General features: G+C 41.8%; 1 protein-coding gene across 1 annotated transcript in view; it reads right to left on the bottom strand.

Moving 5' to 3' along the window:
• SNX5 (sorting nexin 5) overlaps positions 1–15,402 on the bottom strand; it is a 91,151-nt gene that overhangs the window by 30,013 nt on the left and 45,736 nt on the right. The window contains exons 6-7 of the mRNA XM_073672489.1: positions 15,016–15,111; positions 5,491–5,596 (exon numbers count right to left, since the gene is read on the bottom strand). Coding sequence (XP_073528590.1) covers positions 5,491–5,596; positions 15,016–15,111 — 202 coding nt within the window. The remainder of the gene's footprint in view (positions 1–5,490; positions 5,597–15,015; positions 15,112–15,402) is intronic.

Below are 15,402 nucleotides of genomic sequence, written 5' to 3'. Positions count from 1 at the left end.
GTCACTTGTGGGGGAGCTCCAATGTTAGGGCACACAGCGGCTCTCCAAACACAACATGGTATCCGCTAACAAATTGAATGGAAAATCGGCTCAAATTGTTAGCGGACGCCACATTGCGTTTGGAGAGCCCCTCTGTGCCCAAACTTTGGAGCTCCCCCACAAGTGACCCCATTTTGGAAACTAGACCCCCCAAGGCACCTTTCTAGATGCATAGTGAGCACTTGGAACCCCCAGGTGCTTCACAAATTGATTCGTAATAATGAAAAAGTGAAAAAAAAAACACTTTTTCATTTTTACGAATTAATTTGTGAAGCACCTAGGGGTTCCAAGTGCTCACTATGCATCTAGATAGGTGCCTTGGGGGGTCTAGTTTCCAAAATGGGGTCACTTGTGGAGGAGCTCCAATGTTTGGGCACACAGGGACTCTCCAAATGCAACATGATATCCGCTAACAATTTGAGCCGACAATTTGTTAGCGGATATCATGTTGCATTTGGAGAGTCCCTGTGTGCCCAAACATTGGAGCTCCCCCACAAGTGACCCCATTTTGGAAACTAGACCCCCCAAGGCACCTATCTAGATTCATAGTGAGCACTTGGAACCCCAGGTGCTTCACAAATTGATTCATAAAAATGAAAAAGTGTTTTTTTTTTTCACTTTTTCATTTTTACGAATCAATTTGTGAAGCACCTGGGGGTTCCAAGTGCTCACTATGCATCTAGAAAGGTGCCTTGGGGGGTCTAGTTTCCAAAATGGGGTCACTTGTGGGGGAGCTCCAAAGTTTGGGCACAGAGGGGCTCTCCAAACGCAATGTGGTGTCCGCTAACAATTTGAGCCGATTTTCCATTCAATTTGTTAGCGGATACCATGTTGCATTTAGAGAGTCCCTGTGTGCCCAAACATTGGAGCTCCCCCACAAGTGACCCCATTTTGGAAACCAGACCCCCAAGGCACCTATCTAGATTCATAGTGAGCACTTGGAACCCCAGGTGCTTCACAAATTGATTCATAAAAATGAAAAAGTGTTTTATTTTCACTTTTTCATTTTTACGAATCAATTTGTGAAGCACCTGGGTGTTCTAAGTGCTCACTATGCATCTAGATAGGTGCCTTGGGGGGTCTAGTTTCCAAAATGGGGTCACTTGTGGGGGAGCTCCAATGTTTGGGCACACAGGGGCTCTCCAAACGCAACATGGCGTCCGCTAACAATTTGAGCCGATTTTCCATTCAATTTGTTAGCGGACACCATGTCGCGTTTGGAGAGCCCGTGATGTGCCTAAACAGTGGAGCTCCCCCACAAGTGTCCCCATTTTGGAAACTATACCCCTCAAAGATTTTATTAAGGTGTATAGTGAACATTTTGAACCCAGAGGTACGGCACATTATTTGTTTACATTAGGTCATCATATTGAATAAGTTGTCATTATTCTTGAGCGCAAGTGCTCGCTACTTGAGTTTGCATCGGGTACTCAGGTATGCACCATGTACAGCGTGTGCTCGAGTGACATGCTCGAGTCCCTGCTCCGCATGTTTCACGGTTATTATACACCCAAAAAAAAACATGCGGGGATCGCTCGTGCATGGCAGGCAATCCCCGTAAAGTTTTTTGGCCGTGAAGCATATGGGGCAGAGACTCGAGCATGTCACTCAAATACCCACGATACTAAATGCATACCAGAGCACCCGATGCAAACTCAAGTAGCGAGCACTTGCTCTCAACACTAGTCGCCATATCGTCATCTTTTTTTCTTACTTTTGAAAAAAATCCCAACCCCAGCCCTAACCCTAGCACAACCCTAGCCCCAGCACAACCCTAGCCCCAGCACAACCCTAGCCCCAGCACAACCCTAGCCCCAGCACAACCCTAGCCCCAGCACAACCCTAGCCCCAGCACAACCCTAGCCCCAAACCCAGCCCTAACCCTAGCCCAATCCTAACTCAAGAGTTTATTTTTGACGCCGTTCCTTGTGCGGTATAAGTGATTAGACGACTTTATTCTTCGGGTCGGTGTGATTACAGCAATGCCAGAATCATATGGGGTTTTTATGACTGACAGCTGTCACACACTAAAAGACGCATTTTTTGTAAAATCTAGTTTTTGCATCGCCATATTTTGAGAGCTATAATTTTTCCAGATTTTGGCAGACAGTCATGTGACGGCTCGTTTTTTGCGGGATGACTTGACGTTGTTATTGGTGCCATTTTCAGGCACGTGACATTTTTTGATCGCTTTCTATTCCGATTTTTGGGAGGCAGAATAAACAAAAACCAACAATTCAGGAATTGTTTTTTTTTTTTTTTTTTTTGTATTCTGTTCCGCGTGTGGTAAAATTGATGAGGCAGCTTTACTCTTTGGGTCAGTACGTTTACAGCGGTACCACATTTGTATCATTTTTCTATGTTTTGGCGCTTATACACAATAAAAGCTATTTTATAGAAAAAAATATTTTTTAGTATCGCTTTATTCTGAGAGCTATAACTTTTTTATTTTTCGGCTGATGGAGCTATATGGTGGCTTGTTTTTTGCGGGACGAGATGACGTTTTCAGCGGTATCATTTTTATTTATATGCGTCTTTTTGATCGCGTGTTATTCCACTTTTTGTTTGGCGGTATGGTGATAAAGCATTGTTTTTTGCTTGTTTTTTTTTTTTTTTTTTTTACCGTGTTCACTGAAGGGGTTAACTAGTGGGACAGTTTTATAGGTCAGGTTGTTCCGGACGCGGCGATACCAAATATGTGTACTTTTATTGTTTTTTTTAATTTTTTTATAATAATATTTATTGATGGGTACATTATATTTTTATTTTTGGTGTATTATTTTTTTTATTTTTTTATAATATTTTTGCACATTTTTTTTTTTTTTTTTTCCCACTTTCACACAGTTTATACACTTTATTACTTTGTCCCACTCTGGGACTTTCACTTTTTTTTTTCTGATCGCCTGCATGGCACAGGAATGGAGCACCATCCCTATGCCATGAAGGCTGTCAGAAGTGCACAGTGTGAAGATTGCTTGGAGATGCACTGCGCATGTCCAAGCAATCTTCCTGCTCTCTGGTGACCCGGATGTTGTCATGACGACATCGGGTCGTCATGGCAACACCCGGGAAGCCTTTGCAGACTGCGCTGGAAGCCGGAAGAGGAGGTGAGTATCGCCGATCACCTCCCCTTGCCCCCGCAATGCCGCGATCGACTTCGATCGCAGCATCGCGGGGGTTAATGTGCTGGGAGCGGTGCGTGACCGCTCCCTGCACATAGTACCGGGTGTCAGCTGTGACAATCAGCTGACACCCGGCGGCGATCGCGCCCGCACAGCCTGTGTGCGCGCGCGATCGCGATGACGTACTAATACGGGTCTGGCTCTTAAGTCCCAGGGCACAGACGCGTATTAGTACGTCAGATGTTATTAAGGGGTTAAAATAAAAAAATAATTTTTTGAACTGACTTACGGTAATTTTTTAAATTATGATTAAAAATCTACAAAAAAAACTACACAGGTCTTTTGGACACAGATTCTCAAGGTCTAAGATTTATTTAACCCCTTTTCCCAACGCAGCCAAAAACTTTTTTTAATCCATGTAGACATATGCGGGACTTGTATTTTAGGGAGACGAGTTGTAGTTTTTAATTACATAATTGATTTTATTATATATTGTAGTGGAACAGCAATCCAAGTGTGGTAAAATTGTGAAAGAAAAACAAAAAAAAACAAGGCAATTCCTATATGCTATTTTTGGTTTTTGCTTTTACAAGTCAGTTTGATTATAGCAATACAAAACTTGTCTGTCCAGTTTTTTTTTTCTTTTTGCTCCGGGGGGGGTAGGGTGCACAGGCAGTAGCCAGCTGCTGCAGCTACCACGTGTGCCCACTGCTAAAGAAAATGAATATTCACTCTTCTCCAAGCCCAAGGGAGTGGAGGCCGGTGAATATTCATTTTCTTTAATAGTGCACACAGTCAGCAGCGGCACAGCTCCGTGATCCTCTGTGCCCGCTATTAGAGAATGAATATTCACTCTTCTCCACTCCCATGGGTGTGGAGAAGAGTGAATATTCATTTTCTTTAGCAGCAGGCACAGAGGATCGCTGAGTCACAGCTGACTGTGCGCTATGAAAGAAAAAGCAAATCCCCGCAGCTCACCTCGATGTCTGAGGGTTCACGGCAGGGACGTCATGCGCTGCTCAGATGCTGAGGTGAGCTGCTGCTGGCAGAACAGGACACAGCGCTGGAGCAGAGGGAAGGAAGGTGTTTATTTTTTAATGTGTGCAGTCAATGGGGTGCCATGCACACCACGACCGGGGACAAGGGTGCCATGCACACCACGATCGGGGACAAGGGTGCCATGCACACCACGACCGGGGATTTTCCAGTAGCTGCTGCATTTCCCACCCTCGGCTTATTCTTGAGTCAATAAATTTTCCCAGGTTTTTGTGGTAAAATTAGGTGCCTTGGCTCATACTTGAGTATATATGGTATTAATTTTAAAAAAAAAATTTGAAATTGGGTTGCCATTTCCTAGACCCGTAACATTTTTATTTTTCTGTTGACTGGGCTGTGTGAGTGCTTGTATTTTCCCTGGCATGCTGACATTTTCTTTAATACCATTTGGGGTTGATCGGACATTTTGATAGCTTCTTATTTTATTTTTGCAGAGTTGCAGCAGTGAAAAAAAACACAAATTTAGGCATTTCTATCCCCCCCCCCCCTCCTATTTACTACGCTTACCGATTGGGTTAATTCGTTTTATATTTTTGATTGATCTGACTGTTACGGATATGGTGAAACTGAATAGTTTTGTTTGTTTTTTAAATCCCTTTAGGGAATTTGAACCTGCGATCATCTGATCGGACGCATGTACAACATACTGCGATATCACAGTATTGCAGTATATACAGAAACGCACAGTTTCATATCAAGGCCAGCCACAGGATAGGTTTCACAAATGCAAAGTCATGGCAGGCACAGGGGCTTTTAGCACGTCTCCGGCTGTCATGGCAACTTATTGACATCCCATGATTATGCTCTCTGGAACATGTGCTTCAAAGCTGTTGTCTCAGATTAACAGCAGCAAGTGGAGCGTATCTCCACTCACTGCTATTAGGGGCAGATGCTGGCTGTGTAACACACCCATCTGCTGGCAATGGTGCGGGCATGTCCAGCCGACGTCGGGAAGGGGTTATTAATGTATGCAGATTGGGAAATCTGGTGACAGATGTCTTTAAGACAAACATTTTATTTCTTTGAAAAAGGTAATATTGGCAAGGGCACTTCCTATATTTGCATACTTGACCACGGAACCGCTGGTGTCACTTACCTCAGAAAGCAAGAGAAGTAAAGTCCAACCTCATTTTTAAGTTACAACTCCCCCCCCCCCCCCCCCAAATCCAACAACAAACCATCTATTGCTGTCATTACATCCTGAAGAACAGCTTTGCGCACACATTTTACTTTGGAAAATTTAAAAAAAAAAATATGGGAGCAAAATACCTACTTTTATGAGATCGGGTCATTTTGTCAGATTTTGCACAGGAGTCTTTGATCCTGCTGTGATAACTGACAAGAAACGTTTTTTCTTGATCGAAGAATTCATCAATCTCCTACACAAAGAAAAATGGTCAGATTAGAGGCTATGGAATATAAATACATTTATCACACACACAAAGCACCTGGCCTGTTCAATGGCAGCCGCACAGTTCCTCCAGTCCCTGCCTGCAGTGATCGGAGTAATCGTGCCAGGCAGAAATAAGAGACCGGACACAAGAGACTGCACTGGAGTCTGGGAAGGAGACACCAATGTAACACGAGGCACTTAATCTGTATCTTTAGCATAGGGTTATCACACAAGTGTGCAGCACGGTGGCTCAGTGGTTAGCACTGTAACTTTGCAGCACTGGGGTCCTGGGTTCAAATCCAAACTCATCTGCAAGAGTTTGTATGTTCTCCCCATGTTTGCGTAGTCTTCCTCCAGGTTCTCCGGTTTCCTCCCACAGACATCCGGATAGGGAATTTAGATCGTGAGCCCCAATGGGGACAGTGCCGATAATGTCTGTAAAGCGCAGAGGAATTAATGGCACTATATAAGTGAGTAAAATAAGTGGGATATAATCAGTCCATTTATCCAGCCCACCAGGAGAGTAAGCATTGAACTTTCCATTTCTCTAGAAAACCAGGAAAGCATGGCATTAAAGGGAGCCCTCCCTTTTTAAAATGGAACAAGGCTAATCTTTTTAAAAACAGCGCTACACAAATGCATAGAATACCGCTGTCAATACAGTTCTGTGTCATTTAAAGGGTAACTAAGCTTTTCTTTTTATTCTGCCCCGCATGGAAAATTATGAAACATTAAAATTAATAGATAGAGATAATAAAATCTTCCTGAATAGTGACTTGCAGTGTTGGCACCGTCGAAATTGTTCCAGAAAATGAAATAATTCTATGACAAAATTATTGCAATTGCACACATTTTGTTATATGCATGTTCATTTACTTTGTGTGTATTCAAACACAAAATAAATATGAGTAAAAAAGGCAAATTGGACATAATTTCACGCAAAACCCCCAAAAAAGGGCTGGACAACTTTCCAAAATTGTGGGTAAACAACTTTGTTTCAAGCATGCGATACTCATTCAAACTCACCTGTGGCAAGTAACAGGTATAGGCAATCACACCTGAAACCAAATAAAAAGGGGAGAGGTTGACTCGATGTTTGCATTGTGTCTGTGTGTGCCACACTAAGCATCGAGAACAGAAAAAGGAGAAGAGAACTGTCTGGGGACTTGAGACACAAAATTGTTGAAAAATAATCAACAATCTCAAGGTTACAAGTCCATCTCCAGAATCTTGATGTTCTTTTGTCCATGGTGCGCAATATAAAAATCAAGAAGTTTACATCCCATGGCACTGTAGCTAATCTCCCTGGACGTGGACAGCAGAGAAAAACTGATGAAAGGTTGCAACGTAGGATAGTCCGGATGGTGGATAAGCAGCCCCAATCAAGTTCCAAAGAGAGTCAAGCTGTCCTGCAGGCTCAGGGTAGATCAGAGTCAGCGCGAACTACCCATTTACATTTGAATGAAATGGAACGCTATGGCAGGCCCCCACTGCTGACAAAGACATAAAAAAGCTAGACTGATGTTTGCCAAAATGTATGCGAGTAAGCCAAAATCCTTCTGGGAAAGCATCTTGTGAACAGAGGAGACCAAAATAGACCTTTTTGGTAAAACACATTCTGTTTTTTGAAAATGGAATGAGGCCTTCAAAGAAAAGAACACAGTACCTACAGTAAAATATTGTGGAGGTTCAAATATGTTTTGGGGCTGTTTTACGGCCTCTGGCAATGGGTGCCTTGACTGTGTGAAAGGCATCATGAAATCTGAAATTCTCAAAGGATTTTGGGTCGTAATGTAGTGCCCAGTGTCAGAAAGCTGGACTTGCGTCCTAGTTCATGTGTCTTCCAGCAGGATAATGACTCCAAACATACTTTCAAGAAGCACCCAGAAATGGATGGAAACAAAGTACTGGAGAGTTCTGAAGTTGCCAGCAATAAGTCCGGATTCCATTGAACACCTGTGGAGAGATCTTACAATTGCTGTTGGGAGAAGGCACCCTTCCAATATGAGAGACTTGGAGCAGTTTGCAAAAGAAGAATGGTCAAAAATTCCAGTTGAGAAGAGTAAGAAGCTTGTTGATGGTTATAGGAAGCGATTGATTGCAGTTAATTATTTCAAAGGCTGTGAAACCAAATATTAAGTTGATAAAGCCAACAATTATATCCTGCCAATTTTTGGGGTTGTGCGAAATTACGTCCAATCTGCCTTTTTTTCCAATACACACAAAGAAAAATAAACATGTGTATAACAAAACGTGTTCATGTATGTATAACCCTTTTCACATGTAAAGCGCCATGGAATAAATGGCGTAATAATAATAATAATAATAATAATAATAATAATAGCAATAATTTTCTGGGTGAAATACTTAATCTTCTGGAACAACCTCAAGTGTGCTAACACTTTCGGCCATGACTATACATATATTATGTGTACACACACACACACACACACACACACACCTTATATTGCATATGTATCACTGGTTTTGAAGCCACTAGCATGAATTTTTATTTTTGACAGGAATTAATACACTCATGAAGTGAAATGCACATATTTTCATAAGTTTCCATGCTAGACAAAATTATTAAAAAGGAAATTAAATTTTAGTAACTCTTGAAGCGATTTAGGCCGGGCTGTAATGTCTCACACAACCTGTGGACTTGGCAGCATATTTGTGAGAGTGTAGCCAAGTTTTTCTACCTCTTCAACCACTTTTAAACATTTAGGACATATCCTCGAGAAATGAACCCCCACCTAGCGGGAAAATTAATGAATGTCTAGTGGTGGTCTCCAGGACTTTGATATAGATGGGCTATGCAAATAAAAGAAGCACTCCCAATAATATTTTTTTTTTATTAGCTAAACTTGTGTAAATATATGTGTCTAATATAGCACAAGTGCGGTAATATACTCACCAATCGCAGTCTTCCCCGGCTTGCGGGGCCATACAACTTCTATTCCGATGTGCCGGCTCACACTGGGGGTCTGTGTGTGAGGGTTGAAGCTGCTTTTTCAATGTAAATCTATGGACCCTGATTCTGACTCTCCATAGATTTGCACTGTAAAATCAATGCCCGGCTCATCATTCTTTTATTTGTTAAGTCACTTTCCTTTCTTGTCTTGTGGTATTAGTTGATGTTTTTGGCACGAAAAACTTTAACCCCTTAAGCCCCGCGGGTGGTTTGCACGTTAATGACCGGGCCAATTTTTACAATTCTGACCACTGTCACTTTATGAGGTAATTACTCTGGAACGCTTCAACGGATCCCCCTGATTCTGAGATTGTTTTTTCGTGACATATTGTACTTCATGATTGTGGAAAAATTTCTTCGATATCACTTGCGTTTATTTGTGAAAAAAACGGAAATTTGGCGAAAATTTTGAAAATTTTGCAATTTTCAAAATTTGAATTTTTAAGCCCTGAAATCAGAGCGATATGTCACACAAAAGAGTTAATAAATAACATTTCCCACATGTCTACTTTATATCAGCACAATTTTGGAACCAACATTTTTTTTTGTTAGGGAGCTATAAGGGTTAAAAGTTGACCAGCGATTTCTCATTTTTCCAACAAAATTTACAAAACCATTTTTTTAGGGACCACATCACATTTGAAGTCACTTTGAGAGGTCTTTATGACAGAAAATACCCAAAAGTGACACCATTCTAAAAACTGCACCCCTCAAGGTGCTCAAAACCACATTCAAGAACTTTATTAACCCTTCAGGTGCTTCATAGGAATTTTTTGAATGTGGAAGAAAAAAATGAACATTTAACTTTTTTCACAAAAATGTTACTTTAGACCCAATTTTTTTTATTTTCACAGGGGTAACAAGAAAAAATGGACGCCAAATTTGTTGTGCAATTTCCCCTGGGCACGCAGATACCCAATATTTGGGGAAAAAACACTGTTTGGGCGCACTGTAGGGCTCGGAAGGGAAGGAGCACCATTTGACTTTTTGATTGTAAAATTTGCTTGAATAATTAGCGGACACCATGTTGCGTTTAGAGAGCCCCTGTGTGCCCAAACATTGGAGCTCCCCCACAAGTGACCCCATTTTGGAAACTAGACCCCCCAAGGCACCTATCTAGATGCATAGAGAGCAGTTGCAACCCCCAGGTGCTTCACAAATTGATTCGTAAAAATGAAAAAAAAAAACACTTTTTCATTGTTACGAATCAATTTGTGAAGCACCTGGGGTTCCAAGTGCTCACTATGAATCTAGATAGGTGCCTTGGGGGGTCTAGTTTCCAAAATGGGGTCACTTGTGGGGGAGCTCCAATGTTTGGGCACGCAGGGACTCTCTAAATGCAACATGGTATCCGCTAACAAATTGAATGGAAAATCGGCTCAAATTGTTAGCGGACACCACATTGCGTTTGGAGAGCCCCTCTGTGCCCAAACTTTGGAGCTCCCCCACAAGTGACCCCATTTTGGAAACTAGACCCCCAAGGCACCTTTCTAGATGCATAGTGAGCACTTGGAACCCCCAGGTGCTTCACAAATTGATTCGTAATAATGAAAAAGTGAAAAAAAAAACACTTTTTCATTTTTATGAATCAATTTGTGAAGCACCTGGGGTTCCAAGTGCTCACTATGCATCTAGATAGGTGCCTTGGGGGGTCTAGTTTCCAAAATGGGGTCACTTGTGGGGGAGCTCCAATGTTTAGGCACACAGGGACTCTCCAAATGCAACATGATATCCGCTAACAATTTGAGCCGACAATTTGTTAGCGGATATCATGTTGCATTTGGAGAGTCCCTGTGTGCCCAAACATTGGAGCTCCCCCACAAGTGACCCCATTTTGGAAACTAGACCCCCCAAGGCACCTATCTAGATTCATAGTGAGCACTTGGAACCCCAGGTGCTTCACAAATTGATTCATAAAAATGAAAAAGTGTTTTTTTTTTCACTTTTTCATTATTACGAATCAATTTGTGAAGCACCTGGGGGTTCCAAGTGCTCACTATGCATCTAGAAAGGTGCCTTGGGGGGTCTAGTTTCCAAAATGGGGTCACTTGTGGGGGAGCTCCAAAGTTTGGGCACAGAGGGGCTCTCCAAACGCAATGTGGTGTCCGCTAACAATTTGAGCCGATTTTCCATTCAATTTGTTAGCGGATACCATGTTGCATTTAGAGAGTCCCTGCGTGCCCAAACATTGGAGCTCCCCCACAAGTGACCCCATTTTGGAAACTAAACCCCCCAAGGCACCTATCTAGATTCATAGTGAGCACTTGGAATCCCAGGTGCTTCACAAATTGATTCATAAAAATGAAAAAGTGTTTTTTTTTTCACTTTTTCATTTTTACGAATCAATTTGTGAAGCACCTGGGGATTCCAAGTGCTCACTATGCATCTAGATAGGTGCCTTGGGGGGGGTCTAGTTTCCAAAATGGGGTCACTTGTGGGGGAGCTCCAATGTTTGGGCACACAGGGGCTCTCCAAACGCAACATGGCGTCCGCTAACAATTTGAGCCGATTTTCCATTCAATTTGTTAGCGGACACCATGTCGCGTTTGGAGAGCCCGTGATGTGCCTAAACAGTGGAGCTCCCCCACAAGTGTCCCCATTTTGGAAACTATACCCCTCAAGGATTTTATTAAGGTGTATAGTGAACATTTTGAACCCAGAGGTACGGCACAGAATTTGTTTACATTAGGTCATCATATTGAATAAGTTGTCATTATTCTTGAGCGCAAGTGCTCGCTACTTGAGTTTGCATCGGGTACTCAGGTATGCACCATGTACAGCGTGTGCTCGAGTGACATGCTCGAGTCCCTGCTCCGCATGTTTCACGGTTATTAGACACCCAAAAAAAAACATGCGGGGATCGCTCGTGCATGGCAGGCAATCCCCGTAAAGTTTTTTGGCCGCGAAGCATATGGGCCAGAGACTCGAGCATGTCACTCAAATACCCACGATACTCAATGCATACCAGAGCACCCGATGCAAACTCAAGTAGCGAGCACTTGCTCTCAACACTAGTCGCCATATCGTCATCTTTTTTTCTTACTTTTGAAAAAAATCCCAACCCCAGCCCTAGCCCCAGCACAACCCTAGCCCCAGCACAACCCTAGCCCTAACCCAAGAGTTTATTTTTGACGCCGTTCCTTGTGCGGTATAAGTGATTAGACGACTTTATTCTTCGGGTCGGTGTGATTACAGCAATGCCAGAATCATATGGGGTTTTTATGACTGACAGCTGTCACACACTAAAAGACGCATTTTTTGTAAAATCTAGTTTTTGCATCGCCATATTTTGAGAGCTATAATTTTTCCAGATTTTGGCAGACAGTCATGTGACGGCTCGTTTTTTGCGGGATGACTTGACGTTGTTATTGGTGCCATTTTCAGGCACGTGACATTTTTTGATCGCTTTCTATTCCGATTTTTGGGAGGCAGAATAAACAAAAACCAACAATTCAGGAATTTTTTTTTTTTTTTTTTTTTTTTTTTTTTATTCTGTTCCGCGTGTGGTAAAATTGATGAGGTAGCTTTATTCTTCGGGTCAGTACGTTTACAGCGGTACCACATTTGTATCATTTTTCTATGTTTTGGCGCTTATACACAATAAAAGCTATTTTGTAGAAAAAAATATTTTTTAGTATCGCTTTATTCTGAGAGCTATAACTTTTTTATTTTTCGGCTGATGGAGGTGTATGGCGGCTTGTTTTTTGCGGGACGAGATGACGTTTTCAGCGGTATCATTTTTATTTATATGCGTCTTTTTGGTCGCGTGTTATTCCACTTTTTGTTTGGCGGTATGGTGATAAAGCATTGTTTTTTGCTTCGTTTTTTTTTTTTTTTTTTTACCGTGTTCACTGAAGGGGTTAACTAGTGGGACAGTTTTATAGGTCAGGTTGTTCCGGACGCGGCGATACCAAATATGTGTACTTTTATTGTTTTTTTTTTGTTTTTTTTATAATAATATTTATTGATGGGTACATTATATTTTTATTTTTGGTGTATTATTTTTTTTATTTTTTTATAATATTTTTGCACTTTTTTTTTTTTTTTTTTCCACTTTCACACAGTTTATACACTTTATTACTTTGTCCCACTCTGGGACTTTCACTTTTTTTTTTCTTATCGCCTGCATGGCACAGGAATGGAGCACCATCCCTATGCCATGAAGGCTGTCAGAAGTGCACAGTGTGAAGATTGCTTGGAGATGCACTGCGCATGTCCAAGCAATCTTCCTGCTCTCTGGTGACCCGGATGTTGTCATGACGACATCGGGTCGTCATGGCAACACACGGGAAGCCTTTGCAGACTGCGCTGGAAGCCGGAAGAGGAGGTGAGTATCGCCGATCACCTCCCCTTGCCCCCGCAATGCCGCGATCGACTTCGATCGCGGCATCGCGGGGGTTAATGTGCTGGGAGCGGTGCAGGACCGCTCCCTGCACATAGTACCGGGTGTCAGCTGTGACAATCAGCTGACACCCGGCGGCGATCGCGCCCGCACAGCCTGTGTGCGCGCGCGATCGCGATGACGTACTAATACGGGTCTGGCTCTTAAGTCCCAGGGCACAGACGCGTATTAGTACGTCAGAGGTTATTAAGGGGTTAAAATGGCAGATGGGATTCATGAACTTGTGGAAAATCAAAAAAGGTCTTTTCTGCCTTGAACTTTTTTTTGCAGCATTTTAGTCTCAGGTTTCACAAAATGGTGCAAAAATTGCGTCAAAATACTTGAACGTACACCAGGTGGGGACTGGTGTGGAGTTGCGCCAAATTTTGCAACTTTGAAAGAGTCAAAGTTGATGAATCAGGTGAGAACATCTGAAATTGATAAATTCCTCCCACAAAGTGGAAAACAAGAAGAGAAAACAAGCGGAGCACATATAAAAAAAAATAAGGACTTAAAAAATAGAATAAATAGAGTACAAACAATAAAAGGGCACAAAACCTACTACTAGAATAAAAAAACAGGCGCAAATGCAATGATGAATCAGGGCCATGGAGTCCATTGTGATCCGACAAATCAGAATAGAAGTCACATGATCCAGATGAGGCCCAAAGTGCCGCTGAAAACCGGGAAGACGGCAATCGGTCAATATAAGAGCACACAAACACTACACTAACATTTACACAGGTTTAGCTAATAAAAAATTATTTTAAGTGGTTTATGAAGTGAATACGGGCTGGGCTGCAGTACTCAAGAATGACCACTACACAGTATAGTGTAGAGATGGTCTAGCTCTGTACACTCTGACCACCGCAGGACCTGATAACTAATCGGTGAGAGATGCCGTGTGTCAGACCCCCGCCGATCTGGTATTTATGCTATTATAAATATAAGCCCATCAAAATCAAAGTCCAGGACCACAAAATTAAACTCCTTTGCTAGCCAAGACAATTAGTATTGTCTTTACAATTGCATCCACTCTAAGTTTCCCTCTGTTAGACATCATTCAGACATCAGTTTTTTGCATACAAGTGGTAAGTGTTTTTCATAGATAGCACTTGTGCCTATGATAATCTATAGGTGTGTTCACAAGTCTAATATTTTTGCAGACCAATTGATCCGTGCAAAATTGCGGATACATGTCTGATGTTGATCCAGGTATCATATCAAACTTGGTAATTGCACGCATTGCTTGGCATCCCCCGGACGCCAAATCTGTTGAAAACTAAAAAGATAAAACTACTTTTTTCTCTGGAATCAGACCTCTACCATGGTATGTATAGATTTACTTGACTATACCCTGTATGTCCATAGTAGAGATCTGATATCTCCCAGGGGTGGGGGGGGTTTGACACATTCCCTTTAAATCTTCCGTGGTTTATTAAGAGTACGGCATAAACCACGGCAACATTAGCAAAACAAACACTGCCTTCTCGGCTTAAGAGGAAAAACAAAACATAACGGATGGCACAGTCTTTGTTGCCAAGGGCAACCACCCGCTTCAGGAAAAAACAATCCAAGGTTTAGCTTTCCTTCACATGACAAAACAGCTTCAGACCCATCCCACACCAAATCCTCTAAAAGGCTGAGAATTTATCCTCTGACCTCCTCCCTCTCTATAGGTGTTTAATCACCCTAGCAGTAAGTATGGCTGATTAACCCCTCATCACTTCATGTGCTGGAACATTTTTCCTATGTATATATTGCTGGAGCTAGCAATCTCAGTGCTACATATCTTCCCTCCAGTACTTTGCCAGTGACTTTGTCACACAAGGTATGAGAACAGGAGATGCTGATGCATCCAAATTATTGCCTTGACTGAAAATTTCAGCTTTGCCAAGTATTCAGTCCAATTTGTGTGTTCAACTTCTAGTAATAAATAAGAGGATTCTCATTCACTGACAGCAAACTATCGAATGGCAAGGAATGGAAACCCAAAATATATTAGCAAGTTGTATAATGCTCTAATATGAAATGCGCTACAGCTTCTCACCTTTACTCCATAAAGTAGAACCTCATCAGCACTTTTCACCATGCTCCGGAAAAAGCCACCAAATATTTCTTTTGTATTTTTTCTTCTTACACTTAACTAAGATAAGCAGAAATATGGTCAGTCCTTATGAATTAGGCTTAAATGATTAATATACATGTTGGGTTACTTTTCGTACAACTCGTAACATAATGGTAATCTAAAAAAGCATAAAGAATAACTAGGAATTTTTGACTAACATGAGAATTCAATGTGTTGAGACACTCGTCCTAAAAAAGCAAAATTGTACTTTGTGAAAGGATTTTACCACGTAATAAAATATGCAACTACATGGAAAAGTCAGAATAAAACTGCTGCCTCAGCATTCAGCTTTACTTTTTAAGCAGGAAG

The sequence above is a fragment of the Phyllobates terribilis genome, unplaced genomic scaffold, assembly GCF_046119375.1.
Source record: "Phyllobates terribilis strain yellow unplaced genomic scaffold, ASM4611937v1 Scaffold_3__8_contigs__length_932513732, whole genome shotgun sequence".
Taxonomy (NCBI): Eukaryota; Metazoa; Chordata; class Amphibia; order Anura; family Dendrobatidae; genus Phyllobates; species Phyllobates terribilis.
This window is presented reverse-complemented; position numbering and strand designations above follow the sequence as displayed.